Source organism: Glycine soja, chromosome 14, assembly GCF_004193775.1.
Source record: "Glycine soja cultivar W05 chromosome 14, ASM419377v2, whole genome shotgun sequence".
Lineage (NCBI taxonomy): Eukaryota > Viridiplantae > Streptophyta > Magnoliopsida > Fabales > Fabaceae > Glycine > Glycine soja.
In genome coordinates, this window is record NC_041015.1 from 523074 (window position 1) to 550025 (window position 26952).

A 26952-nucleotide genomic window follows, 5' to 3' on the forward strand; every position below is an offset into this window, starting at 1 on the left:
ATTCTTTGAATTTTAAGTTCTATCCTAATTATGATGAAGTTGGGACCCATGCAACTCACATAAACTTTTTTAATAATAAAAAAAATCCATGGCACTCACCCTGAACACATCATTACAAAACACAACATTGTTGTTAACAAAAGCAAGCATTGAAACATGAACAATTAAGTCTCTCCCAGTCTATCCATCACTGATCCACGGCACTACCATGCTAATTCTTCTTTACCTCTCCCTTGTGTGTTCCCTTCCCCACATTGCATTGTCATCCCATTGCACCGTGGAAACCGCCACGAAAACCTTTGAAAAATGCATGAACCTCCCAACCCAACAAGCCTCCATAGCATGGACATTCCACCCCCACAACTCAACCTTAGAACTAGTCTTTTTTGGAAGCTTCATATCACCTTCAGGGTGGGTTGGATGGGGCATTAATCCCACATCGCCCGAAATGACCGGAACACGTGCCTTAATAGCTTTCCCGGACCCAAACTCCGGCCAAATAGTGCTTCTATCATATATTCTTGACCCCACAGTGAAGCTTCAAAAATCTCCACTGCTCTCTCGCCCCCTTGACATCCACCTCCTATCCTCCACCGCCGCCATGTACGGCGGCAAAATGGCCACCGTGCACAACGGCGCCGCCATCCAAATCTTCGGCACGGTGAAACTGCAAACGAACAAGACCAAGATTCACCTTGTTTGGAACAGGGGACTTTACGTTCAGGGGTACTCGCCCACCATTCATCCAACCACTTCCACCGATCTGGCTTCCATTGCAACCTTTGACGTGTTGTCGGGTTCATCTGCTCCACAGCACACGGATCTCACGACGTTGAGAGTGATCCATGGCACCGTTAACGCCATATCGTGGGGCATTTTGTTACCAATGGGAGCCATCACGGCACGCTACCTTAGGCACATTCAAGCTCTCGGCCCTGCATGGTTCTATGCTCATGCAGGTCTGATCATCAACACAATTCTCCATATTACTCTTTAATTTTAACCATTCATATCTTTGGTTTGACTATTTTTCTTTTTTTTTTAAAATAACCATATGCGTGTTTTTTTTATATAGTAGACAGTAAAAAGCTAAACAAAAAAGACAAATATAAATAATATGATATGATATAAAAAATATATAAATGTTAATAAAATGTTTAGAGTGACAAAATATTCACATATCACTATTCTTTATTTGAAGGATTACAAATAAAAAAGAACAACAATCACCAGTTCTGTATTTAATTTTAATTCTGATTTTTGGACACTCGAACCTTTTAAATACTCATTTAGCACCCCCACATTTCCTTTTTCGGGCAGTCATTTAAATACTTGTTTGACAATGACTTGTGATAGAGTAGTAATTGCTTAATTTGGAGAGAAAATAAATATTATGCATGCAGGAATACAACTGTTTGGTTTCGTTCTGGGAACAGTGGGGTTTGTGATCGGAATCCGGCTGGGGCAACTGTCGCCGGGAGTGGAGTATAGGCTCCACCGGAAGCTTGGAATGGCGGTGTTTTGTCTGGGGGCTCTGCAGACTCTGGCGTTGTTATTTAGGCCAAACACCAGGAACAAGTTCAGGAAGTACTGGAAGTCTTACCACCATTTTGTAGGTTACTCGTGTGTGGTTCTTGGTTTTGTGAATGTGTTTCAGGGATTTGAAGTTATGGGGGCCAGCAGATCTTATGCCAAGTTGACTTACTGCTTAGGGCTCTCTACTCTCATTGGGCTTTGCATTGCTTTGGAGGTCAACTCTTGGGTTGTCTTCTGCAGGAAATCCAAGGAAGACAAGATGAGGAGAGAGGGACTCATTGGAACTTCCCACTAAGCCATCCACAATTAACATTCCTCATTATTACTCTAGTATTTCATTGTTCCTTCATTTTGTATCCAATGCCAAGGTGTGTAATTATAAAGGTTTTGAAATATACTTCATAATATCTAAATCATTTCAAAACTTAAATAAATTATTTTATCATGAATTCTTTTATTTTAAGTCCAAAAAAATCACTTAGGGTTAACGCTTATATTTTTTTTATAAAAAAAATCTAAAACATGTAAGAAGTATGATAGATTAATTAATGTCCAAGTAGCCGAGCACCACACAAAAAGAAGAATAGGAAAGTCAGAAGAAAGACGAGACCATGTTGTAACTTGTATGTTATTCGATATTCGTTGCTTCCCACTATCCAATTACATGGCTCTCTTTTTTTCTTTTTTAATTTCCCAGCAGAGCTATAAAGAAATCAGTCAAATCACCCAATGTAGAAATAGGGCAGATGAAAGGATGTAAATATAGAAATTGTATTAAACAAATACAAAAATAGAAACAGTTAGGCTCAAACGAGGAGGGAAGAAAAATTACTAATGTAGAAGGTTTTCACTTTATTCGACTTCATGTCTTCTGACTTCTGGTGGATGTAATATTACTTTCCAAAATCAGGCAACACAATCTTTCTTTTCCTAATAAATATATTTGTTTGGAATGATGCTTTGGAAGAAAGTTTTTGTTTGACATATATTTAAAGCAAAAAGAATCTCCCAAAGTCTTTTGCTTTTGATTTGTCTGTCTCTTGATCTAAACTAAAAAATATATTCTATAGGATATGATATTTTTCGAGTGAAAAACGTTTATATGATGATAAAAATAACTCTAAAGATTTTCTTTTCTATACACAACTGGAACTCGAAAGACAAATTTTTTTTTTAGTAAAAATATACTGAGTTAGTTAAAATGTTCAAAATATCTTTAAAAAGGAAAGAAAAGCAAGCAGAAACAGATCGATTTTAGAAAATAACAATCGAATACCTTTTTCAAATATTTTGAAAGAAAAACAAGCAATTTTTCTAAAATTGCAATAAGCCAATAAATATAAACAAAAAAGTCATTTTTCCGCTAAAAGAATAAAAATGAAGGAACCTAATTTAATCGTTTATGTGGCCTCATTATTTATTTATTTTGTTCAATTTTGTCTCACTATTAATAAATGACTTAATTTGGTCTCTTAATTTTTCAAATACCATCCATTTTAGTCCTTTTTGTCTAAATTAGTCTCATGTTAGAATTTTTGACAAATTAAGGAACCTAATTAAATCATTTTAAAGATTTAAGAGATCAAATTGAATCATTTATTAATAGTGGAACAAAATTGAATAAAATAAATAAGCAATTAAGCCAAAAATAATTTTTTTTTTACCATCCACCAAAAAATCCTACAATAATTAGATATTTAGACACAAGAGTTAAATTAAAGAAAAACAATTTCTTAAATGCCGAACATTAACCCTCCAGAAGATTGAAGATCGGAACAGTTTCTAATCTATTAAAGAAGGATGTGCTAAACAGGCAAGTACAACACCTAAATCCAATCTATCTATATATCTATATATTTTATATATCTATACGTAAAGGAAGTTTGAAGTTTGAAGTTTTTTAAATCTTTAGATCAAAATTTTAATTTCATTATCATTCTTTATTTGATTTAATCATATTTATTCATCGATCAAAAGTTACAATACACAATACACAATAATCTTAGATTTAGTTTAATCAAATTGAACATTAATGAAGGATTAAATTGACCACATCAACTTAATATTTAATATTTCACTTTAATCATTAATTAAGGATAGACTTGTTTTTAACAAAAATAATTAAGGATATAAATTTAGAAATATATGCCTATAACGTTTCATACGAGAATTATCATCTTAGAATGAGAACAATCAATTTTTTCATCCATTAAATTAAAATATTTTAAATTTAAATTAAAACATTTAATTATAAAATCTCTATAAGATTTACCAAATAAGAAATCAAATCCTTCAAAGATTGAATTTACATTAAAATTGTCACCACAATCAAACCATGGTCGCAATCACCTCCACCACCATGATAATCATTATAACCACCGTCGTTGCCACGAGCATGACGACCATAAAATCTCATATTTGATTTTATGATTAAATAATGTTTTTATTTAAATTTAAATTGTTTAATTTAATAAATGAGAATTATTTTCATTCTCATATAAAATGTTATATATATATATATATATATATATATATATATATATATATATTATCTAATGTAATTAATTTACAATATATCTCATGAATAATAGTGAGTGAAAATTTGGATTTTTTTATTTACAAATAATATATTTTATAATTTCAAGTGGTGCTAAGAATATTGACTAATGTCTTAAAAAAATTAACTAGTAGTGATTAATATATATTAAATTATTATAATTTAACATTAATAATTTACTAAACGCATCATCATACATAAAAAGAAAAAATTATTCACATCGTCACAAAAAAAAGCTATTCAGATCTCGATAGTAAAATTTATGATACAAAAAATTCACTGTTCAATTTTGTTTACTAAACCTCTTATAGTCAATTTAAGAAACAGTATATTTTTTTATTTTTTTCCATTTTTTCTATTTATAGCTATTAATTGATATTAATATTATGTTATCGTTTTTTATCATAGTCATTGAATAGGTAGATTGTATTTTAATAATTTTATAATTCAATAAACAATTAACTATTTTCCTTAATTTCAATACAATTATATTTAATATGCTACTGAATATTTTAACAATTATATTATTAACCTATATATATATATATATATATATATATATATATATAGATATGTTTTTATAAATAATAAATATATATAATATAATATAACCAAATTCGTGCATCACACAAATTTAAAATCTAACATATTAGTAAAAGAGACTTAAATGAATGTTAATCGTTGATTAGTAAAAGAATTAAATTGTCCACATTAATGTATTTTTAATATACAATTTTTATATTTTAATTTAATTATTAAAATATATTTTATAAAATAATAAATAAAAAATATTTAAAAGTAATGTCACTCGTTGATATATACTTAAATCTTACAATAATTGCTGATGTGATCTAATCAAATTTAACCGACCAAACTATTAATAAATACACAATCATTGACTTAATCAAATGTAAAAAGAAAATATTAAATAATATTTAATGATATTAAAACAAAGAATGGAATTGTTTTAAAATTCAATTTTTTAATTATAGTTATTAATTAAAATTAATATTATATTGATGTTTATAACTTTTAGCAAATGGATTGAGAGGTTGTATTTTCTATATAACCTTGGGTAGAATGTTGTGAGCCTAATAAATTATAACAATTCTAATAATATTAAATTAACATTTAATGTTATTTAAAAAATTAATAATACATTAATGACATAACTATGATTTTTAAATAAATTATTTTAAAATTGTAGTGAATAACTATATGAAATATCTTATTTGATAACATATCTTGATTAATTATGTGAAGATTTTTATTAATAAGATTAAACATTTACAATTTTTTTAGCTCATAACCTAAGATAAGATGTTATGCAAAATATGTTTAATTTCGTAAATATGGTGTAACTTTTCATTCAAATCTAAAATTTAATACTATGATTTATAAGAACAACTTTCTATGTTAACATAATAACATATAATAAACATTTGTGATAAATAAAAATAACATCTAATGATATTGAAATTAATAATAATAATAATAATAATAAATGTTTTATCATGTTTTTCTTCTTCATTACTTCGTATTTATGATATGATTGTGAAATCACATGCAGTATTGTTATCAAGATATGCTAGAAAATAATTATTATTGATAAATAAAATAGCATATAATGATATTAAAATAAAAGAATAAATAATAAAAAAAATGTTTGGTCGTATTTTTTTTCTTTACATTATATTTATGATTATACTTATGATATGAGTGTGAAATTATATAAATATAAAATCACTTACAATATTAGTAGGATTATATGCTAAAAAATTATACTTGTATGTTTAATGATTATATTCAAACTAAACATGGCTTATGTTGAGTTTCATCTTGAATTTCCCTAAAAAAAAAGTTTGATAACCTTCACTAATTATAAGCGATTAGACGGCTAACGACCACACCGTTGACCAAACTTAGATACCACAAGCATAACCAGCCAACCGTTGCTGTCTAACTTCGTAGTTAACACCAAAACTTTGACAGTAGTATATACAATAGACCTCAGCCATGTCTACATCAAACGCCCACTGATTAAAAAAAATAAAAAAATCTAGTCTCGTATTTCTAAAAGAATTCATCTATATTTAATTTTTTGATATTTTTTTGTATTGGGTGCATTGCTTTATTAATGACGCTTACAAAGTTCTACAAATCTATCTTAAACGATTTAGCTGTGTTAAGAATGGCAATGGGGTAAAACTCAACTATATTATTAAAATATCTATAAAAGCAAGTGTAATAAAATACTAAATAGTTCACAAAATTTGGAAAATATTCAAATGGGGAAAAATAAATCCATTTATCACACTAGTAATAAACAAAAACCTTGATAAATTTGTAGCATAAAATATTCCCCTTTAGAAAAAGAATCAGAACATATGGTAACTTATTCACGGGACCCTAGATGGGTATCCCTTCAATGTTTCACACTAGTAATAAACAAAAACCTCAGATACAATCTGCTAAAAGCAAACCAAAATGACGGATGAAGAAACAAACAATTCCTGAGAAGAACCCACAACTTTGCAAGACATAAAAGGAAAAAAATCTACCCAAAAAGAAAAAGGAAAAAAGAAATGATGTCTGTCCATCTTTTTTATACTGCTGCCTCACAAGTGATGCATGATACACTTCCGCTATATCCCGCAATCAGATTTTACATCTCACTCAAATCCCATAAACCTAAACAGTAACTCAAAAACTCAAGCCTTAACATTCCCTTGTAATCTATCTCTATATCTGAACCCTCAAAACAGGCACTCCAGTTAGCTCTAGAAAACCAAACATCTTGCGTCTTAAAACCGAAATTCAGTAACAATAGTGGTGTGCAAAATTCACAATTCACCTGCTTCACTGGATTATCTTCACCTACAAGTTCGTGTCATCAAAACGATCTTCCTATGTAGCGATTCCTGAAGTAAATATACAAGTTTATCAGTGTTGGCATACAAGACAACTGTAAATGAAAAATTGCAAGGACACTTCACAAGTATAATGCATCAATATTTATTTCCATCCAATTTATATGTTGATGTGAAAAAATGGAGCACTACAAAGGAGCATACAGCAGAAAGAGTATAAGTGAATTGTAGTCAAGTTTTGCTAAAAGACAACAGATCAAAGATAACTTCATATCATAAAGAACTTCCATACAACTTACCAAGACTAGAGAAATTGAGATTCATTGTTGGAAAAAATTTGAACATAGTATAACATATCATAAAGAAGAAAATGATGTAGAACAGATTCTACTCTATTACAAAGAACTTGGGGTTATAGCAGCCCTCTTGACTAACTATTAAACATCAAGAGGGTAAAACTTCTTATATTGCTCTCTAAGTGGGAGGGGTAGAGCACCAGGGGAATAACAGACAAAAAAAACATTCAACTCTCCTATGAAAATTTGATTGCATACTCTAAACACATGCAGCAAAACATCTAAAATCTATCAGACAACTCAGAAGGAAAAGGACATTGAAGAACTAGTTCTAGTATGATGTTTACATGACATCTATGATTGCTATCCAGAAGTCAGTTTTCTTCCCCTGATTTCAAGTTTTGTGAAAGACACTCAAAAAAAGAAGGCAATACTGTTGAAAAGAGCCTGGAATATATATCTATGTATATGAAAATGATCATTTCTAACACTTCAATGGAATTATGGGCAACATGTTTACAAACTTTTTTCTGTTTTTCTTTCTCCATCTGCTAACTCACAAAACTACAATCAACCATGCAGATTTTGAATCCGCAGATCCATACCCAACTGTTTTCATTGGAAAAGATGCAATTAGACAAGAGTCATTATGATAATCTCCATTGAAACCTCACCTTTATTAAGTTATACAGCTTCTACAACTTCTGTTCATGAGTGAAGTAATACTTTTAGTTTGAGAACTTAATTTCATTAAAAATACTTCTGCATGTGCACAGCGTCAATGTATGTGTAAGGTTGAGCCTTGCCTCTAGCAGAATTCAAATTCTACTTACACCAATAAACATCTAAATCACTAATAGAAACTTCATAATATATAAGAGCATATACCCCTCCTTATTCTTTTCTATAAAATATAAATCAACATTGTGAAATTATGAGTCACTATGAAATTAGAGGAAAAGGTGATTGAACATAGATTCACAGAAGAAACAAGAATTGTAGAGAATCAATTTGATTTTATGTCAAAAAGGTCTACAACAGAAGTTATTTATCCAGAGGTTGACGCAAAGGTACAGAAATAAAGAGACTTACATATGGTTTTTATTGACTTGGAAAAGGCTTATAATTCATGCTATACAAAACAAGTATGAAGTGGTAACCACTAGTATGAGAACTCCAAGTGGTGAAATTAAGGACTATCCTATTGAGACAGGATTACATCACGGCTTAAGGCTTGAGTCCTTACTTGTTTAATCTAGTCTTGGATGCTTATCAAGGACATACAAAAAATTATCCCTAATTGCCTGCATTTTGTGGATGATATAATCTTGATTGAGGAATCAAGGGAAGCAATTAACATTAAGCTTGAACTTTGGAGGCAGACTTTGGAAACAAAGGGTTTTGCTTGAGTAGGAGTAAGACAAAGTATATGCATTGCAATTTTAGCAAGAGACAAGAGGAATATGACTCGGAATTAAAAATTGAGTAAGTCATATCACAGCTTTCTAAGTTTAAATATTTGGGTTCAATCATACAAAATGATGGAAAAAATAATGAGGATGTCATACAAGTGGGATGGCTTAAATGGAGAAAGGCATTGAGAGTTATTTGTGATCACAAAGGATAAGTACCTACCAAACTCAAAGACAAGTTTTATTACACAATTATACGTTCAGTTATACTATATGTCAGTGAATGTTGGGCTTTAAAGGGATAACATGAGAGAAAAGTGGGAGTAGCAAAAATGAGAATGTAAAGATTGATGTGCAGTCATACAAGAAAGGGCATAATATGGAATGATTACATACGAGAAAAGTTTAGTGTGGCACTAAATGAGGAAAAGATGACAAAAAATTGGTTAAGGTGATTTGGAATGTACAAAAGGGGCCACACAAGGTGGCAATTAGGAGTAGATTGCATGATTTAGTGTCGTGAAAAGGGAAAGAGGAAGACCAAAAGGGACATTGGAGGAAGTTGTAAAAGAGGAACTCAGGCTAAATATTATTCCTAAAGCTTTGGTTTTTAACCGAGCCAAATGGTGTTATGTGATCCATGTTGTCGATCTCATCTAGTGGGATAAGGCTTTGTTGTTCTTTAATAAAACTATAAATCAACACTGTGCACCTTGCTTACTTTCCTCGTCCCTCAAACTAGGGACTTTTTTTCCTACTGTTAGGTATGGTAGAAAGTCCATCTATAATCTGAAACCCTTCCCCCTCTAACCCAAGCCATGCTAAAACAAAGTTAGGTTGTGGAACAATGACAACCATATACATATTTCTATGAAGGTTAACTTTGCTTGTTTCAGTAATAGCTATCTTTCAATTTGAAGCTTACTTTTTGATACCTATGGGACCTCTCAATTTTCACATCCTTGAAGTATATTCCACACAAGATTAGAAAGAAAAACCATATAAATGTAGTTAGAATTCTGGCATCTGAATGACATTATGGTTATCTAAAGATGCACTAGTGTTCCAAGAAGCTTACTTATACAACAAAATAAGGCACACAGATACAATAATTAAGGGAATGGAGTTGGGAAAACAAGGAATGGGGCAAAAGTATAATGAACTTAAACATAGATAATTACTTATTTAGTCAATGTCACCCCTTTCTATTGAATAACCACAGAGCAATAATGTCCGTGATTGAATGTCACTGAACACTGTTCTGAGAAACAAGTTTTTCAAAAATAAGCATCCACAACTTCACCTAACTATTTAAATTTAAGTAATGGGTCGAACATAGCATAAACAACCAATTACAATTGTTCGATTATAATAGCAAACTTAACAAAGAGGATAAAACATTAATCAGAGATCAATCAGATAACATTTCCTCAAAATGCCTAGTATCTAGAAAAGGGCATTCGTCTAAATTATTGTAACTCTTACCCCTATTTGGCTGCCTCTTATTAACAGTGTAACCACCAACATAACCAGGAGAACTCTTGGCAGAAACATCTGAAGCTGCGCCACCAAGTCCATAACCAAAGGGACCAGATCCATCTCTCTCAGAATTTGAAGATCGCCAAGTGGGGTCCCCATAAACTGAACTATTATTGTAAAAGTCTGCAAAAGCCCCATCAACACCGCCATTTGATGCAGAGTATGAAGATGTTGGTGCAAAAATGGCACCAGAGCTTCTTCCATACCCTCCAGTCCCCAAACCATAATTGTTGTCACCACCTCCATATCCCAGGTTGCCACTACTTTGTGACATATTGTTCCCTCCTCCCTGCTGCCCAGAAATTGCTGAAGAACTCCAGTTGACTCCAGTGTTGCCAAATGTGTTCCCTCCAGCACTCCCACTCCCGGATCCAATGTATGCATTGGAGTTTGCAGAACTTGTTCCATAACTAAGGCCACCATTACCCCACAAATTTCGAGTCACGGAACTGAAGAAAGAATTGTTTCCTCCATTTCCACTCTCATATCCAACAGGACTGCCAAACCTATTGGAGCTGCCAATAAAATAAGGATTTATTCCCCGATCATAGCTAAGATTGCTATTGAAATTTGCATTCCCTCCAAATCCAGCATTCAAACCAGGTTCAAAATTCATGCTCATTCCATAACCTGATCCAAATGGAGCAAATCCACTTCGACCACCAGCAACAGGACTGAATCTATCATCCGCTCGAAGTCCATAGCCTCCAACAGTACTTGGAGTATACCCCTGAGTGAAGCCATTTAAGAAACTATTGACCCTAGTAAGACCATAGTTATATCCACCGAGTGGGGTGCGGCTTGGTCCTGGCGATAACTCCTTAGGAACTGCTCGCTTGACCTCAACCATTTTTCCATTCAATTCATGAAATGTCTTAAGTAAGACCTTGTCAACTGCCTCCTCAGAATCATAAGTGATAAATCCAAAACCTCTTGGCCTCTGAGTGTTGTGATCATACATAACTACAACATCTGTTATAGTCCCAAACTGATCAAAGTACTTCTTGAAATCACTCTCTGTCACTGTTGATGCTAAACCTCCAACAAATATCTTTCTAGTGCGACCTGGACCAGGAGAACCATGGATGCTGCCACTGTTTCTACTCAGTATGTTCTGATCATCCCTAGGAACAGCTTTCTTCGCCTCAACCTAGCAAGAGAGGAAGCAGGATTGAGTATTTACCGAAGATCAGAAAATAAAAAAGTTTTCAAGATCTGTCAATCCTTATGACAGATGCTTAGAAAAGAGAACAATAACAAAAATCAAAAGATTAGAGAATATAAAATACGGTGAAAAATTTAATGTAATCCTGCCCCATTTTAAAATCTAACTAAGATATTTTGAGATTGTGAATATAAATTGCGCAAACCGGAGTACATTTCAACATCAAAACTGCTACCTTTCAATGTTGCTTAATTCAAAAAGAGAACCTTAATGTCAAAATGCAAGCTTTAGACTTAAAAGGGGGGAAACAAGAAGAATTACCATCCTTCCGTCAATGTTGTGCTTCTCTTTTATGACTATTTCTGCAATAGCTGGGTCAGAGAAAACAACGAAACCAAATCCCCTGGCTCTACCTGTTGTCCGATCCTTCATTATCACTGCTTCCACAACTTCCCCATAAGTACTGAAATACTCCCTGAGTCGCTCTTCATTTGTGTCCCATGATATCCCACCGATAAATAACTTGCCATTATCTGATTGCATTTTATCTACAAGCAAAAGACACGCCTCGTCCAATTAGCATTTCAGCTCAAAAACTTAGAAATGCAAGTGGCAGCAGCATCATTAGAAATGGACAAAGCCAACCTTCTAAAGCACCTAACCATAGGGTATAAGAAAAAGGCGTGTTCCTGACGGATCCAATCCAATTTCTTACTTATATCTATAGGCGATAGCATAATTTTATTTCATTTTTTTTAATGACTCACATAAAACAAGATAAAAACAAAATCCTGGTGTGGGATGAAATGCGCACAAATCCGGGTAGAATAAAATCAAAAACATGATAGCATTATCATTTATCAAATTGTTGAAATACAAATAGTCCCTAGCATGACCAAAAAAAAAACATTACAAGCAATACCTTAAATTTAGACTAACTGAGAGACTGTATTAACGATGCAAAAATAGATATTGTCGGAATCAATTAGGAAACAACGGATCCTTCATCAACAATCATCAAGCAGTGAATCAATGAAGGCAAAGCACTCCTGGAGAAAACCCACAAAAAAGTTTCAATAATCAAAGATCGAAAGGCAGACCCAATTGAACAAAGATCAAAACTTCAATCGAGATTCCGTCGAAACCCACCGATTGAAGACGAGATCTGAGGGGAGGCACAATGAGATTAAGAACAGAGGGCAGGTTCAATATCTGGCTATGCCTCCCCACCCTTTTTTTCTTCTTCTTTTTTTTTCAATTATTAATTTGATTACCAAATGCAAATTCAGTTGTCAAACCGATTGCAAAATTTTATGAAGAAAGCAAGAGTACGGAGAGAGAAAGAGAGAAACACATCGGAAGAAGTTTATAAGGAGAAAGCCGAGACGAGAGAGAAGCTGCGAGATGTGGTATGACCATTATATAGTGCCTCTGCAAATGGAAGATGATGATTTTCTTTCTTCCCTTTTTTGTATTTTTCTTTTTTCTTTCCCTATCATTAATTATTAGGTTAATTAAGTTTTTAGTACTCAAAATATGAGATTTTAATTTTTTTTCTCTAAACTATTTTTTAAAAAAGTTTGGTCTCCAAATAATTTTTAATTATTATAAATAATCTCTACAATTAATGATATATGTTAAAACTTGTTTATTTAAGTAGTTATGAATATAACTATGTATCATCATAGATTGTGAATAAGGAAGATAAATAATTATTTTTGTGTGATATAACTCCTTATGGACGAGGTTATCAAATTAGAGAGTTTATATAAAATCGTGAGAGTTCCATAGACTAACATCACTACTAGATAACAGACGTTATAGTGGTGGTAGATCATTCTCATCGAGGGTTTGATGTTATTGGAGAACAATGGTTTGATATTATTAAAGGTATAAATTTTGTATTTGAGAATAATAGACAGAAAACAATCCAAAATGACTTATATTTTGGTCTAATTTGTTTAACTTGTTAACTCGTTGACTCGATGGTAAACTCGAGAGTTTACTAAATCTACTTAGAGTTCATAGAATTTGACCAGAGTCTATTAAAAAAAGAGTTTACTCAAAAGTCAACTCCCAGGTGAACTCGTAAACTTGTAAGAGTTAGCGAGTTAACTCGAGAGTTTGATAACCATGTCATGGATGGTTGGTTGTTATACCTTCATAGGGGCTTAAATATAAAATATAATAAAAATAAAATTTGCATAATATGTATGTGACATACAAATGAAATTTGTCTTTCTTGTTCATGATATTTCATTATTTAATAAAGAATATTAAAAATAAAAACTAATTTTAATAATGACAAATTCTGGAAGGATCAATTTTTTAAAAAAATAAATTAGGGACCAAAAATTCAAAACCTCATAATTTGAAGACTAAAAACTTAATTAATCTTTTGTTATTGATTTCAAATTAGTGAAAAATAAAAATGGGAATCTAGTTTTTTTTGCTTCTTATTTTTACCTGCTAGTTTTAAATAAAATAAAAGCATGTTCAAATCATTTCTGAGATCATTAAAAAAAATAATTTCTAAGATCGTTGTTCTTTTGTCTGATTGTTTTTTGAATTTACTTAATTGCATTTATTATCTAGATCTGTATATATCAGTAAGTATTTTTAAATACTAAATATAATTTAAAATAATTCAAATTTTAATTGATATAACTATATATTGAATTGGGATATTAAAAGTCTATTTTGATATTAAATTTTTTTTTGAAAATTCTAAAAGACTATATAAGAATATAATGACTTATGATAAAAATCAAGACTTTTATATAAGATTTCATAGTTTAAATTTACATCATAAGGATTTATAAGATTAAAAGTAATTTATGAAAATATAAAACTTGAAAGGAAAGAAAATATAATGACTTATAATAAAAATTAAGACTTTTATAATCAAGATTTTGATGGTTTAAATTTACATCACAAGGATTTATAAGATTAAAAGTAATTTATGAAAATATAAAACTTGAAAGGATCTTATGAATTTTTAACAGAGGTTGAAGATTATAAGAATCAATGAAAAATATAACAAAAAATTATAAGATTTCAATAAAAATAAAAAAAATCAAATCAATAAAAAAAATTTATGTGAATCAAGATATTGGTTGAACAAAAGTCAATGACTAATCTTTTGAGATATTGAGATCTTTTATGGAATGAATATCTCTCAATAGCTTATTTTTTCATACATATAAGTTAAGAACCAAATCATTATCACATACTTAAAAAACAAAATTATCTACTAGTCACTCTTTAATAATTAATTATTACTCTTTTTCTTTACTCTTTTCTTTGTTGTTTCTTTCTTGTGACTCCCCAATTTGAATTAATAATCAAGTTATTTCAAATGAATACTTATTAGTTACCATATCAATCAAGAAAATTAATTTCACAAGAATACCTATCAAGCTAATCAAGTAATATCTTGCAAATATTTGTAAATAATATTATTCTTAAATGATAGGAAAAAATAAATGATCAATGTTTGTATTGTCTTCCACAAAAAGAAAAGATATAATGTGTAATTGGAGAAAGTCTGAAAAAATCTAAAAAGTTCAAATTAGATTATTGGATGAGTGTAATATTCAATACCATAATACTTATTTATATTACTTGAAAATCTTGACTAAATACTATAGTACTTCTTTATCATGAAAGGTCTTCTAAAATCATTTAAAAACTCAATCAAATATACTCTCTTTTAATTGTATTTCAATTTTCTTATGCTTTTATCTTTCTTTTATGATTTTTATTTTTCTTTTTTTTGTGCATTCATTTTCTTCTCATTTTATTGGCGCTTATCAACAACCGGTGACCGATGACCACAAATCCTAAAATTGGAAAATCTCTAGTATTGACCAATGGTTAAATGTATTAAATATGATTAAGTAAATTACTTAGCTTCTATTTGAATAAAGTTGTCAAAAAATATTTGTAGAAAAAAAAAAAGAAAGTAAAATGAATTGAGTTACTCCTATAAACTAAAATCAATATGTAAACTTTAGTTTTCAAAGTAGTTAAAAGAGAATGTTATTATAAAAGTTAAATTCACTAGTAAATTTTAACTTAGAAAAGAAGTGAATTATTTTTTTAACTACCATAATTAAGATATTTGACTTCTCAATGGAATTCTTTGGTATCGCCATAGATCTTAACCTTTTGGCGATAATGAGACTAATACTCATTTTAGAGTTTAGTCGATTTAAAGTTCATCGCCCCTCTCAAAAAATGTACTTATTTGCTTATCCTGTAAATATTTATAGCAAAGTCCAAATAAGACCTTAATGAAAATATTAAATCAGTAGGACATTGGTCAAATTGATAATAAAATAAAATATAAAATTTTTTATAATTATAAATTATATAAAATTTATTACTATGCAAATATTTTAGTTTATTAGACCAAATTTAAATCATAATTTACTTTTATTTCTTCAAGCTTAAATTTGTTATTCACTTAAATATATCAAGTAACTTATTAGGTCAAAGTTGGTTTATTAACTTCAAGAAAAATTCTAATATCCTTGATATAAAGGTTCTTCTTAACTATTATTTTCTTATTTAATGTGTTTTTATTTTCTTCTAATTTTATTCTGCAACATGATTTTTTTTTTCATCTTTCTTTTTTACGTGCAATTGTTTTTTTTTTATCTGTGTTGACTATCAATCAGAAAAAATAAAGAAAAAGAAAATCTCTTAATACTAACAAATAATAAAATGTATCAAATTTGATGAGTTTTTTTTTATAATAATCGCACTAAGATTTGATCCTATAACCTCACCTCATGCATACTATCTCAAACCTCTTGTCTAGGCCAACCCTAGTGGTTCTTGATGAGTTATTTCACTTAGTCAAAATATATTGAATAAATAAGTCGTTGATCAAATTGCATAACAAAAATAATATATAAATGTTTTACAATTAAAATTTTATATTACACTTATTAACATGTATACATCTTAAGTGAATACTAAATTTTAACTTTAAAAAATAATACTAAATTTAATCATATTTTTTATGCTTAAATTTGTTGTAGTCAAATATATCAAGTAACATATTATATCAAAGTTGGTTTATTAGTCTTTAAAGACAAACTCTAATATACTAAAAATATCTCAAAGTATTGTTTTAACTTTTGTTTTCATATTAAATGCATTTTCATCTTCTTTCCCTTTCATCTAGCAACAAGATATTTTTTTTTCTTTTTGTACGCATTCATTTTTCTTTTTCATTTTTTTATTTACTGGCATTGAGTGTTAATCATAAAAATGGAAAATCTTTGATATTAACTAATGTTGAAATGTATTAAATTTTATTAAGTCATTCGTCTAAGTTGTTTTTGGATAAACTTCTTGATAAACATGAAAACAAGAAAGGTAAAATGGATTGAATTTTTTTTTGGTCAACTACAATCAACTTACCTATTTTAATTTCTTGAAAAACTTAAATGAGAGGATTTCTATAAAAGTTAAATGCATAAGATAATTTTATCTTAAGTCTCATTCATTTTATATTTTTTTTATTTACTTATCCTTTATAAAGAAGTTTATCTAAATAAGATTAGTCAAAATATTGAATTAGTAAGTCAAAGGTCGAATTGCATAATAAAATATTACATAAAATATTTTTATAATTAAAATTTTGTATAATATTTTTAGTATCAAATATTTTAGTTTAGACCAAATTTAAAACATAACTTACTTTATTTCTTTAAGCTTAAATTTGTTATTCATTCAAAGGTATCAAGTAACTAATTAGGTCAAAGATGATATACTAGCTTAAAGAAAAATTCTAATGTCCTTAATATAAGGATTCTTTTTTTTTTGTAACCAAAAAAATAAGGATTCTTTTTTTACTATTGTTTTATTATTGAATGCGTTTTCATTTTCTTCTACTTTTATCTTGCAACAACATGATTTTTTTTCCATTTTTATTTTCTTCAATCATTGTTTTAAAACATAAACAATGTATATTTTAGCTTCGAGAAAGAAAAAAAAAAGTGATAATAAAGGTAGTGCGAACGTTCCCCTGCAATTGTCTAGTTGACTTTCTTGTAATACAAAAGGGTGATATTTTTGTAGAGTGAAAAGATGATATTCATTTCATATATGCTAATCACAGTTCACATGTCATAAGGATTTTTTTTCGTCTATAGATTCAAAAGATAATAAGTTGCAGTGATCAAAATAAACGGTGACCACCAATTGAGATTAACATATTTGTAAGGAGGACCTAACCTGTAAATCACAAGGAATCTGTCTCTTACACCAAGAATATAAGAATATGTAATAAACAAAAAAGAAACTGAGATTACCTTAAAGCGAGAAAACTCACAAAAAGTATTCATCAGCATTAAAAAAAATGCGTAGAATGTAGCTTTTATTTGTTTGATGCCTGTGTTTTCGGTTCAATCATGAAGCTTGCAAGGTGGAATAATAGAAAGGAACTATTCTTTCAAAAGTTACAAGTCCATCATTGGTTACCCTTGCCATCGACTGACATGTTAGAGAGATAGCATTGACTATATAATTATGGGTAAGGAGGTGCGACTTAAGGGCAATATTATATATAAAAAAAATCTCAAAAGGGATCAATAAATTGGTTGGGCCAAATATGGGAGTTACTGAAAGTACACTATGAATGAAGTTTGTTGCTTTTAACTTTTTGGCTATAATGCAGTAATTAATGCACCGTTTCATAATGAAGTGATATTTATGGTTCTATAATGTTTACCCATTGTACTCTAACTACTAGTGTTTTCTATTCAGATATGCTAATCTTACTGGTGGGTGATTAAACCATTCAGGAGAAGCTTTTGGTTCAGTGCTTCACATCACCAATTGTTGATACTGTAACTAAGTTGACAGCCAGTAGTGAATTATGTTACAAATGTGCCTTCTTTACTTTGAGGAAGACAAAAAGACAGACAAAACTGATTAGTGGGTTGATGCCTGCATGCCTGTCAATGTCAGCTACCATCACTGTGCCATTGTCCAAGATGCAAATCTTGCAATGGAGCTGCAAGTTTTGTGGAATTTCACATGGCCTAGTTATGTCAATCTTCTTATATATATATATATATATATATATATATATATATATATATATATATATTATATACATATATTATATACATATAATAGCAGAGTTTCTTCATGATCCTATCATGTCAAGTTAAACCAATAGTGTTTTGTACTCAAATATGACAAGTCGAAGCCATCTGAACCCCAATCTTTTTTGTCAGCTCTTCAAAGTTTAATATCTACAACCTTATCCTTTATATAATTTTAATGGACATATATGTTATGAATGTTAATGAAGTATATTAGCCTATTAAATGCCCATTAGCATTTTGTTTGTTTTATTCCTTTTCTTTCTTTCTCTCACTCCCTCTTTTCCTGTTTACTTATTATTTTCAATGAAATGTGATAAAAGGAAAAAGAGAATTGAGTCTCCAACTCTCCATGGTTTTATTCGTATCCATATTCATACGCATCAATAGTAAAGTTCTTATGCTACATTTACTTGGACAATTGACTAGGAGTTCCCGGTTTTCTCTTCAGTTTCCGACTTCCAAACAAAGTTATGCGGCGAAAGACCTTGAGTAGCCTGTTTGCATATCTTCTTTGTGAAGCAAAGTTTACAGAACTGATGCAACTAGTCGCTTGTCCAATTGGGTTGCTCCTTTTGCTCAGTGATCGAGTTTCTATGCCACACGGCTTCATCTTCTGGCTTTTGATCAAATTTGGTTCTGCTTTTGTAACAATGTTGTGCAATTGAAGGCTTCTTTTCAAGGACATGAGTTCTTGTTCAAGATTTTGGATTCTGAAGCTTGTTGACTCATATTCTGTAGTTGAGAACTTGAAATTCTGCATCACATTGTCTTTCTGCAGCAGGAAGCTCAATGGCCTGCTACTGAGCTCAGGTCCATCAGTGTATGGGCTCTCTCCTAGATTCTGACTTGCAGAATATGGATACCTAGAGCTTGATAGGCTTCCTGACATGTCTCCACAATGTGCATATCTAAATGAATCTGAGCATTCCTTGAAGGCTTTGTGTGTATTGAGTTGTTGAACAAAAAGTGCTTGGACAATTAGACGTAGAGGCATCAATTCGTCTTGAACAGCTTCAATGCATGCCTCTTGTGATAACCTTTGACAGTCCAGATACTTGCACACTGCTCCCTTATCATCTTGGGAAATACCTGAATGTGTCTACAGTAAGAAAAAGAAAGAAAAAAGCGAAATATGTTAAAGTTGAAATGGTATTGTTCTTTTTTAATGATTGGTCTTTGACATAAGTTGGGAAATGAGCTATGATCAACTTTTGCTAAGCTTGTAAATAGTATTTACTCATTATTTCTCTTATTCTAAGGACCATGATTATTCTGTCATTCTAGTTAATTATTCAGTTAGACCACAAGGTAGAATCCTGAACATTCATTGTAGTGTTCAGTTCCTAAACAGATAGTATTATTGGCATGAAAGCATGTGTAATCAACTAATGTAGTTTAATTGATGAGTCCTACTTTTTTAAGAAGCTTTTGAGGAATGCTGAATGCTTGCTTACCTTGAGAAAGCTGTTGATTGTTTTGTAAAGGGGGTAATGATTCTGTCTATAAGATGGTGGTACCCTTTCAATGAGTTCCATGAATCTCTTTGGCCCCATATCTGGATCTGCAGCTATATTGAATAAATATGCATCCCACAACTCCGCAACCCTGTAATTGCTGGCTTCTGGGGTATGGTTTACACGTGAGCTAGATGCTACATATGCTGAAATTATGCTTTCCATAGTCACCAACTCCATGCTAGAGGACATTAACTTTGCTCCACTTTCTGGAAGAAGAAAATTCTCCACTTGAGAAAAGTGCAAAAGTGATGTAATTTGGTCTTGTAACTTTGCCTTGCTTTCAGTCGTCAACCCCAACTCAAGAGATCTAGAAAGCAAGGCAAAATAAAACCCCACTGGAATCACTTTCCTAGCCTTATCACCCACTGGAAGAAGATCAACAACACCTTGTAGAATCACAGAAGCTTTGCTATTCATGCCACCCTCCCCAATCTTGTCACAGGAACTCTCCCAAAATTGGCGTGTCTTTTTAGAGAGCACCCATTTGTTTGCATAGAAAACAATGATGGGACTCACATACTTCTCCTTCATTCCTTGTTTCCTCAAAGACCCTATAACCCTTTTGAAAAAGCCAAAGGGTAGAGCAATCAGATCCCTCATCCACAGGTCTTGGCTCACAGCATCATCCTTGATTATTTCACAGCTCCAATCTTGGGAAGCCAACTCTTCCACTGTCACAACAGGAGTGTCTCTCCTCCTTTCTGGATCAAGCACCTCCATGCATGCCATGAAGGCAAGAGATTCAATGCAGCGACTCACTATTAACAGATCTTCAGACCAAGGAAGCAGCATCTGACACCTTTGAAGTGCAATAAGGGTGTCATCCCAACTTTGCAACACAACTTGATTCAGATAAAGATCAAACCGTTCACAAAGGTTGCCCGAACAGTGATCTTCAGTCATTTCAAGAAACTCTGCTGCACACCTAAGGGCCACAACGTTAAAAGGATCAATCAATGTGGAGGATCCATAAACGAACATGGCAATCATCTCAAAGGTTTCTGGTCCTCCAGGGAATGTTTCCGGAAGCTCAACGTCAGATGCATCGTTTAATCTCTTCTTGAAGTATCCACTCTTTGAAGTCAAAGGAAACTGCAATAAACACGACATGCAAATAAATAATTAAGGCAGTTACTAGTAAGCTATGTGAAACATTCTTGGATTCCAATTGTGTCTAAACTTACTTTATGCAGGCTGAATATCTTGTCTTTAACTCGAACACGGACAGAAACAGGTAAACCTGTTTGTTGGCTCCTGTGACAAAAAATCGCATGAGAAAAACTTCAGACATATAAACACGCGTGGAAATGGAATGAATGATCAATGACATGTATATATTACCATGTGATGACCTTGATCTTGAGCAAGGCTCCAATGTTAGGTGAAGAGTAAGGACTAGAAGCAACAGAATAATCTTTTGGACTCACAACCTCCATGTTAGTGCTACTTCTGACAATGGATGCTACTTATTCTAACTGTGACTAAACGAATGCATATGATTCTGAATCCTTATCTGGTAAGGAACTAGAGCAGCAGGGTTCTGATGTTAAGGAAAGAAAAGTAGTGTGGTGAAGTGAGATTTGAGGAGTTTGTCCCCAACATATTCTTGCTGAATTTGTACTAGTACTTACCTTGCTGTAGTCAAAGTCAACATGCACACGAGTGAAACTCGAACTCCAAATTTTAAGGCTTCAAAAACGTTCTCGAATGTTGGGAACTTGAATTCTCGGTCTACAACTTGGCGGCCTCGGCCAATAGAATAGGGTGACTTTTCATGCATCCTAACATCTCAATCTTGCACTTTAAGTTTATGTATGTGCAACCATAAAACCCTAATCCTAAAATTCATGAGTATTATGTTAACCAGCCATCAAATTAATTAGTTAATACTTAGTGGATGAATCAATTAGTATGAAACTATTTCAGTTTGATAAATTATTTAGAATTTCCGTTTTATATATGTAGTTATATTAAATATTATTTAAAGAGAAAATATTATCACTTATAATAGTACTTTTTTATCATTGGAAATCAAAAAGAGGAAAGAGATTTACAACACTTAACACTTTGTTTAATTAAGTGAGCTAGATCCCTTAGTCCTACAATGATATTATTAGACTAAAATAGGATAGAAATTAGTTTATATTTTATTAAATATTTTTAATCATTTGAATATGTGTTTTGTATTTTTTAACTATTTTTTTTGTTTATTTGCTTAACTAGTGTCATTGTAATGATTTTAGTATTTAAGTATAACTTATCCAACGGCTGAAACTTTTAGTCTCGATTGTCTTTGTCAACGTATAGGACCTTAATTGATGGCTGATGAGGCATTTGGGGAAATGGTGGGACCAAACAGTTTACACAAGTTACGTTGGATTTGGTATAGGTTTTCATAAAAGAACAATTTGGGTGTATTGGGAAAAAAGAAATGCAGGGGTATGAAATGAAATAAATAGGCAATTAAGGAAATGATAGGTTTAAAATATTGCAAAGGAAAAGAAGATGGTGAAGTGCATGTGAAGTTTTGCGGTTCCTTTATGTGCCGTATGCCTAACGCCCAAGACGGCACGGCTACTCAAATTGGGGTGCTTTGGTTATTGGGTTTTGCTTCCCTTTCAACCACGGAACCCTGGATCCAATATTTTACTTTTCCCCACTCTTTGAAAAGTACGTGATGCGTTGCAAAATTGAATTTCTTTTTTTGGATTTTATCTTATTTAGTAATAACATGATTTATGTTGTGTTTTATTAAATTTATATTTATATTGTAGAGAATATTTGAGTAAACATGTAATTCTAAAATTTTCAAAGTCCATTGTAGCTTTTCTTCATGATTCTTGATCGTTTACATATATATGTGCATTCTCATTTTTCAGATACATGTTCAATAATGATTAAACATACGATACGGCTTCTACTTAGAATGGTTAATATCTCTCTCTCAGTGGTTGAAGATGTTGATTGTTTCTGTCAAGTGGGTTAAGAAAGTATTTATCTTCCACTTGTTACTTGGTAAGTTTTCCCATCTACACTCCCTTCTCCAAGACATCCTCCTCAGACAGACCTTGTTGTTCTGCCTTGAGGTCCAGCGATTCAATTCGAGCACGACATTCATTGCACGTCCCCTCCAGATCATCATAATTCTCTTTGCTCCACACCTTTATGTATGCTTTCAATCTATTGAGCTTCTCTTTCAAGACAAAGGATCTCCAAGCTTGCACCACAGGACCTCACGCATAGCAACACGTAGAATATTATCACTGAGTGTGACGGCTCTTAATAACGCATACGTCTAATATATATATGTTAATAGTAAAAAAATTATTAAGGCTGAATATCTTACCCTTGGGCCAACCCTGATTATACCTCTCCTTAACAAAGTCTTTGAACCCTCTAACAGGCATAAATCCATTCACCCTCAGATGCCATGCATCCAGACAAGAGAAAGAAGAAATTTGTCTAGCTTACTACAAGCGCCCACCCCCATCTGAACCAAGTATACATTCTACCAGCAAATGGTGGTTCCACAAGCATCATCCCTTCAATAAAGTTGTTAAATTGTTTTGCCTCCTGCAGATTTGAGGTGAACTCACCATTCTCCCCTCTTCTTTCTTCCATCCTTCTGACTACGTTATTTCGGTTTCTAGTATTTATCTCAAGCTGTAAATGTTAATAAACAACTACCAACTTGGGAGGGTGTTGGAGATAGCTAATTAGTTAGAAAGTAGTTAGTTGGGTTAAGATGATGATTTAGATTAGTTACTATCTCATCCTTGAATATAAGTGCAACTAGAAAGTGACCAGTAGATAGAGAAAATGAGAAAGAGATAGAATAAAAAGAAAGAGGGTATAATAGAAAAAAGAAAAGAAAAACAAAAAATGAGCTCATACACAAAATGGGGATACCAGGCGATGCTTGCATGGTTTTTATAGTGCAAACCAATAATTTACTTGTAATTGATATATTTTAATTCTAACATTTTTCTTGTACTCAAGAAATATTTTAATTACCTTATGCATAATTATCATACAAAAAATACACAGTTAACTAAATAAGTAAAAGAAAGTTACAATCAATCAAAGTAGTAAAAGTTCAATCGTCCTTTATAACGCAGAAAAAAAAGTCTTATCACAGATGTTTCTTAATTACCATCCTATAAGACTAGAAATCAGATGCCTCTCACGAGTCTTCTAGTTAAATGAAGGGAATCTTGTGTTCTCTAAATTATTAGGCTATGAACTCTAAATTAAACAAAAACAAAAGTTACATAAATACATTTTTATGTTATTAGTTATTAATTACTTTTATAATTAATTTTGTCAAATACTTTTAATTCAATAAGTTTATTTATAATCTTTCAGCTTTAAAATAGATTTTAATTTTAAATTAGCTAATAAGATGGATTTGCCAAACATAATAACTAACACAGTATTCTTTTCATACATTTTTGTAATTAAACTCTAACTGTAACATAATTTATCACCAATATTTTACACATATTTTTTGTAGAAGCTACACATCATTTTATTAAAATTTCTTAATGACATTCGGCTTCCGGATTTTGCGATACGTAACCTTCTATTAAAAAAAATATTGTTTTTGCATGTGATTCTTAAGGTGTACGTTTTTTTATACCGTAATGGCTTTTTTTTTTATTTTTTATAATTGAGTCTTACATCAAGAGACTGGCTAGCAAAATCCCACAGGAATTTGATGCAGCTGTATTAGTTTTCTATTCGTAGAAATCAAGTAATCATTGATCGAAGTTGCCAATACATATGCAGAAGTGGAATTTTTCTAATAGGCTTATTACCGACTTACCGTCATGCATATTTTTTTTTTTTTTGTGAGCATTTATCGTCATGCATTTACTGTATTTTCTGTTACATTTTCATTTCATTTTTCTTCTTGTCTCTTTAGAGCATGTTTGATTAACGGTTCAAAAAATATTTTTGGGTGCTAAGCCTACTATCGAAGAGTAACTCAGTTTCATAATATATATGTTTGATTAGTTTCAAAAATATGATTACACATTAAAATTTTGCTTAGAAATTAAGTTTTGTAATAACAAAACTTGACTTGAGTTGTTTCTATAAACTTAAATTTAACTCAAATTTAATCTTACAAATTTTAATCGAAATATACACTTACTCTTTTTTTTTTCTATTGTATCGTTTGATACATTTTTCTCCATTTCTTTTTTTATCTCTCTTCTTTCTTTTTATACACTCTATTTTTTAGATATATGTTTGATAATATTTATATTTTCTTTTTATATTGGTTATATAATATTTATATCAATGAAGATATAAATATAAAATAATCTCTCTATTTGTAAGTTTGGTACTTCTGGTATCGACTTCCATTAATAACACTGCTTTGCTGATTTTATAAAAGAAAAATATGTTTGATATTTTTCTTTTCTAATATAGTAATATACATCTCTTAGACAGTGAACCATTGACACGCCGCCTAAGGAAGGCTTTATCATTTGCAATAGTAAACTACCAAGGAATACGAATATGATGCTGTTACCAAATCTTTGTATAGCAGATTTGTGCTTCTTAATGTCAACACTGCGGAATTCTCTAAATTTTTTTATTTTTTATGGAGGGATCTTTAAATTCGAAGAAAAAAAAACATGCTTTGAATACTTTAGAGATTACTAATATATGTCTTCTCTTCTCTTATTTTTACTTTTTTTTTTCTTTTTAAAGCTCACTTATTCCATTGGAAAATGAAAATTCCAAACAATTCATCTACTTATAGCAAAATTAGGGATAACAATGATTAAATGCGAGTTTGCCTATTTTCATCCGGTTCCCACAAAAGATGGGAAAGTTTGGTTTTGAGTTTATAAAAGATGGGGTGAAACATGAAATCCAACCCCATTTCCCCTTGAATTTTATCAGGTTCGAAGAAATCTATGGAAAATTTATCTCACATTTAAAGAAAATTATTTGTTCATATACTTTAAATAAATCATAAATTAAGTTATTAATTACGTTTTAATTTAATAACTTTTACTCATAAATTTATGAGTTTCAATAAATTTTAGTAAATATTTAATAACTTTTACTCATTTATGAGTTTCAATAAATTTCAGTAAATAATTTATTAAAAAGTATGACTTCACTTTTCTTTCTATATTTTTATGCTTTTTGTTTATTATTTAATTCATAAAATACTCGTTGAAATTTGTATAGCCTAATTTATATGTAGTATTGTTGCTGCTTAGTTCAAAGGAAATAATGACTCGATTCATTTAATGAGTAAAGTAGAAGTTATTCATTTCAGGAAATGAGAAATAAGGAGCAAGCAGAGCTAGAGAAAACGAATAAAAATGATATATTTTGTTAAGTTTATTATGGTTATAGAAAACGAATATAACTTTTTATTTTATAAAAATGGGAAATATATAAGTAACAAATACTTCTATCCAAAATGAAAAAAAAAATTGATTGTGATTCTAAACATGATTGATTAGTTTGCTATGTAAATTTAAAAGAAAAGTTTTTCACCCATTAAATGGCGCAGTTTAATTTTAAAAAAGTATATAATAGATAGAAACAATATTATTATTATTATTATTAAAATATGATGAAATTGTGCATTTAAGAAAGAGTTTTCCTTTCTTGTCACATTTTCTATTAAATCTCACATGTTCTGAATACACTTCTCAAAATTCAACTGAAAATGAAACCATAAATTACTTGCTAATTAAGAAAACTGTCATTTACCTATAATCCTAAATCAACCTATATATATCTATAGATCGACCATCCATTATAACTTATTCATCCTAATATCGCGGACCAAAAAAAAAAACTTATATTCATCCTATCACATGTTAGTTTTTAGTTTTGGGGCTTAAAAAACATAGTTTGCAAACCCGTTTGGTCTATTGTGTCGGGTCAAATTGACCTTAT

General features: G+C 30.8%; 3 protein-coding genes across 3 annotated transcripts; 1 reads left to right on the forward strand and 2 right to left on the reverse strand.

The window, feature by feature from the left end:
- The first annotated feature begins 135 nt into the window (after positions 1 to 135).
- LOC114383663 (cytochrome b561 and DOMON domain-containing protein At2g04850-like) lies at positions 136 to 1981 on the forward strand. The gene is made up of 2 exons (XM_028343387.1): positions 136 to 959; positions 1404 to 1981. Exons 1-2 carry the CDS (start codon positions 209 to 211, stop codon positions 1829 to 1831), a joined length of 1179 nt encoding a protein of 392 aa, XP_028199188.1. The 5' UTR covers positions 136 to 208; the 3' UTR covers positions 1832 to 1981.
- A 4432-nt stretch (positions 1982 to 6413) lies between these two features.
- LOC114384774 (heterogeneous nuclear ribonucleoprotein 1-like) lies at positions 6414 to 12778 on the reverse strand. Its single transcript, XM_028344561.1, has 5 exons — positions 12525 to 12778; positions 12298 to 12424; positions 11697 to 11923; positions 10157 to 11360; positions 6414 to 7014 (listed from the first exon to the last, which is right to left on the reverse strand). The coding sequence occupies exons 3-5, from the start codon at positions 11916 to 11918 to the stop codon at positions 7001 to 7003; spliced, it is 1440 nt and encodes a 479-aa protein (XP_028200362.1). The 5' UTR covers positions 11919 to 11923; positions 12298 to 12424; positions 12525 to 12778; the 3' UTR covers positions 6414 to 7000.
- Positions 12779 to 18833: 6055 nt separating this feature from the next.
- LOC114384543 (BTB/POZ domain-containing protein At5g48130-like) lies at positions 18834 to 21644 on the reverse strand. Its single transcript, XM_028344234.1, has 4 exons — positions 21361 to 21644; positions 21204 to 21273; positions 19957 to 21111; positions 18834 to 19601 (listed from the first exon to the last, which is right to left on the reverse strand). Exons 1-4 carry the CDS (start codon positions 21453 to 21455, stop codon positions 18909 to 18911), a joined length of 2013 nt encoding a protein of 670 aa, XP_028200035.1. The 5' UTR covers positions 21456 to 21644; the 3' UTR covers positions 18834 to 18908.
- Positions 21645 to 26952: the final 5308 nt, after the last annotated feature.

Coding starts and splice junctions, on each gene's coding strand:
- LOC114383663 (XM_028343387.1), top strand. CDS start 209: ATGCTAATTCTTCTTTACCTCTCCCTTGTGTGTTCCCTTCCCCACATT. Junction 960..1,403: donor ATGGTTCTATGCTCATGCAG/GTCTGATCATCA, acceptor TTATGCATGCAG/GAATACAACTGTTTGGTTTC.
- LOC114384774 (XM_028344561.1), bottom strand. CDS start 11,918: ATGCAATCAGATAATGGCAAGTTATTTATCGGTGGGATATCATGGGAC. Junction 11,361..11,696: donor ACAACATTGACGGAAGGATG/GTAATTCTTCTT, acceptor CTCTCTTGCTAG/GTTGAGGCGAAGAAAGCTGT.
- LOC114384543 (XM_028344234.1), bottom strand. CDS start 21,455: ATGGAGGTTGTGAGTCCAAAAGATTATTCTGTTGCTTCTAGTCCTTAC. Junction 21,274..21,360: donor AAGATCAAGGTCATCACATG/GTAATATATACA, acceptor TTTTTGTCACAG/GAGCCAACAAACAGGTTTAC. Junction 19,602..19,956: donor CAATCAACAGCTTTCTCAAG/GTAAGCAAGCAT, acceptor TTCTTACTGTAG/ACACATTCAGGTATTTCCCA.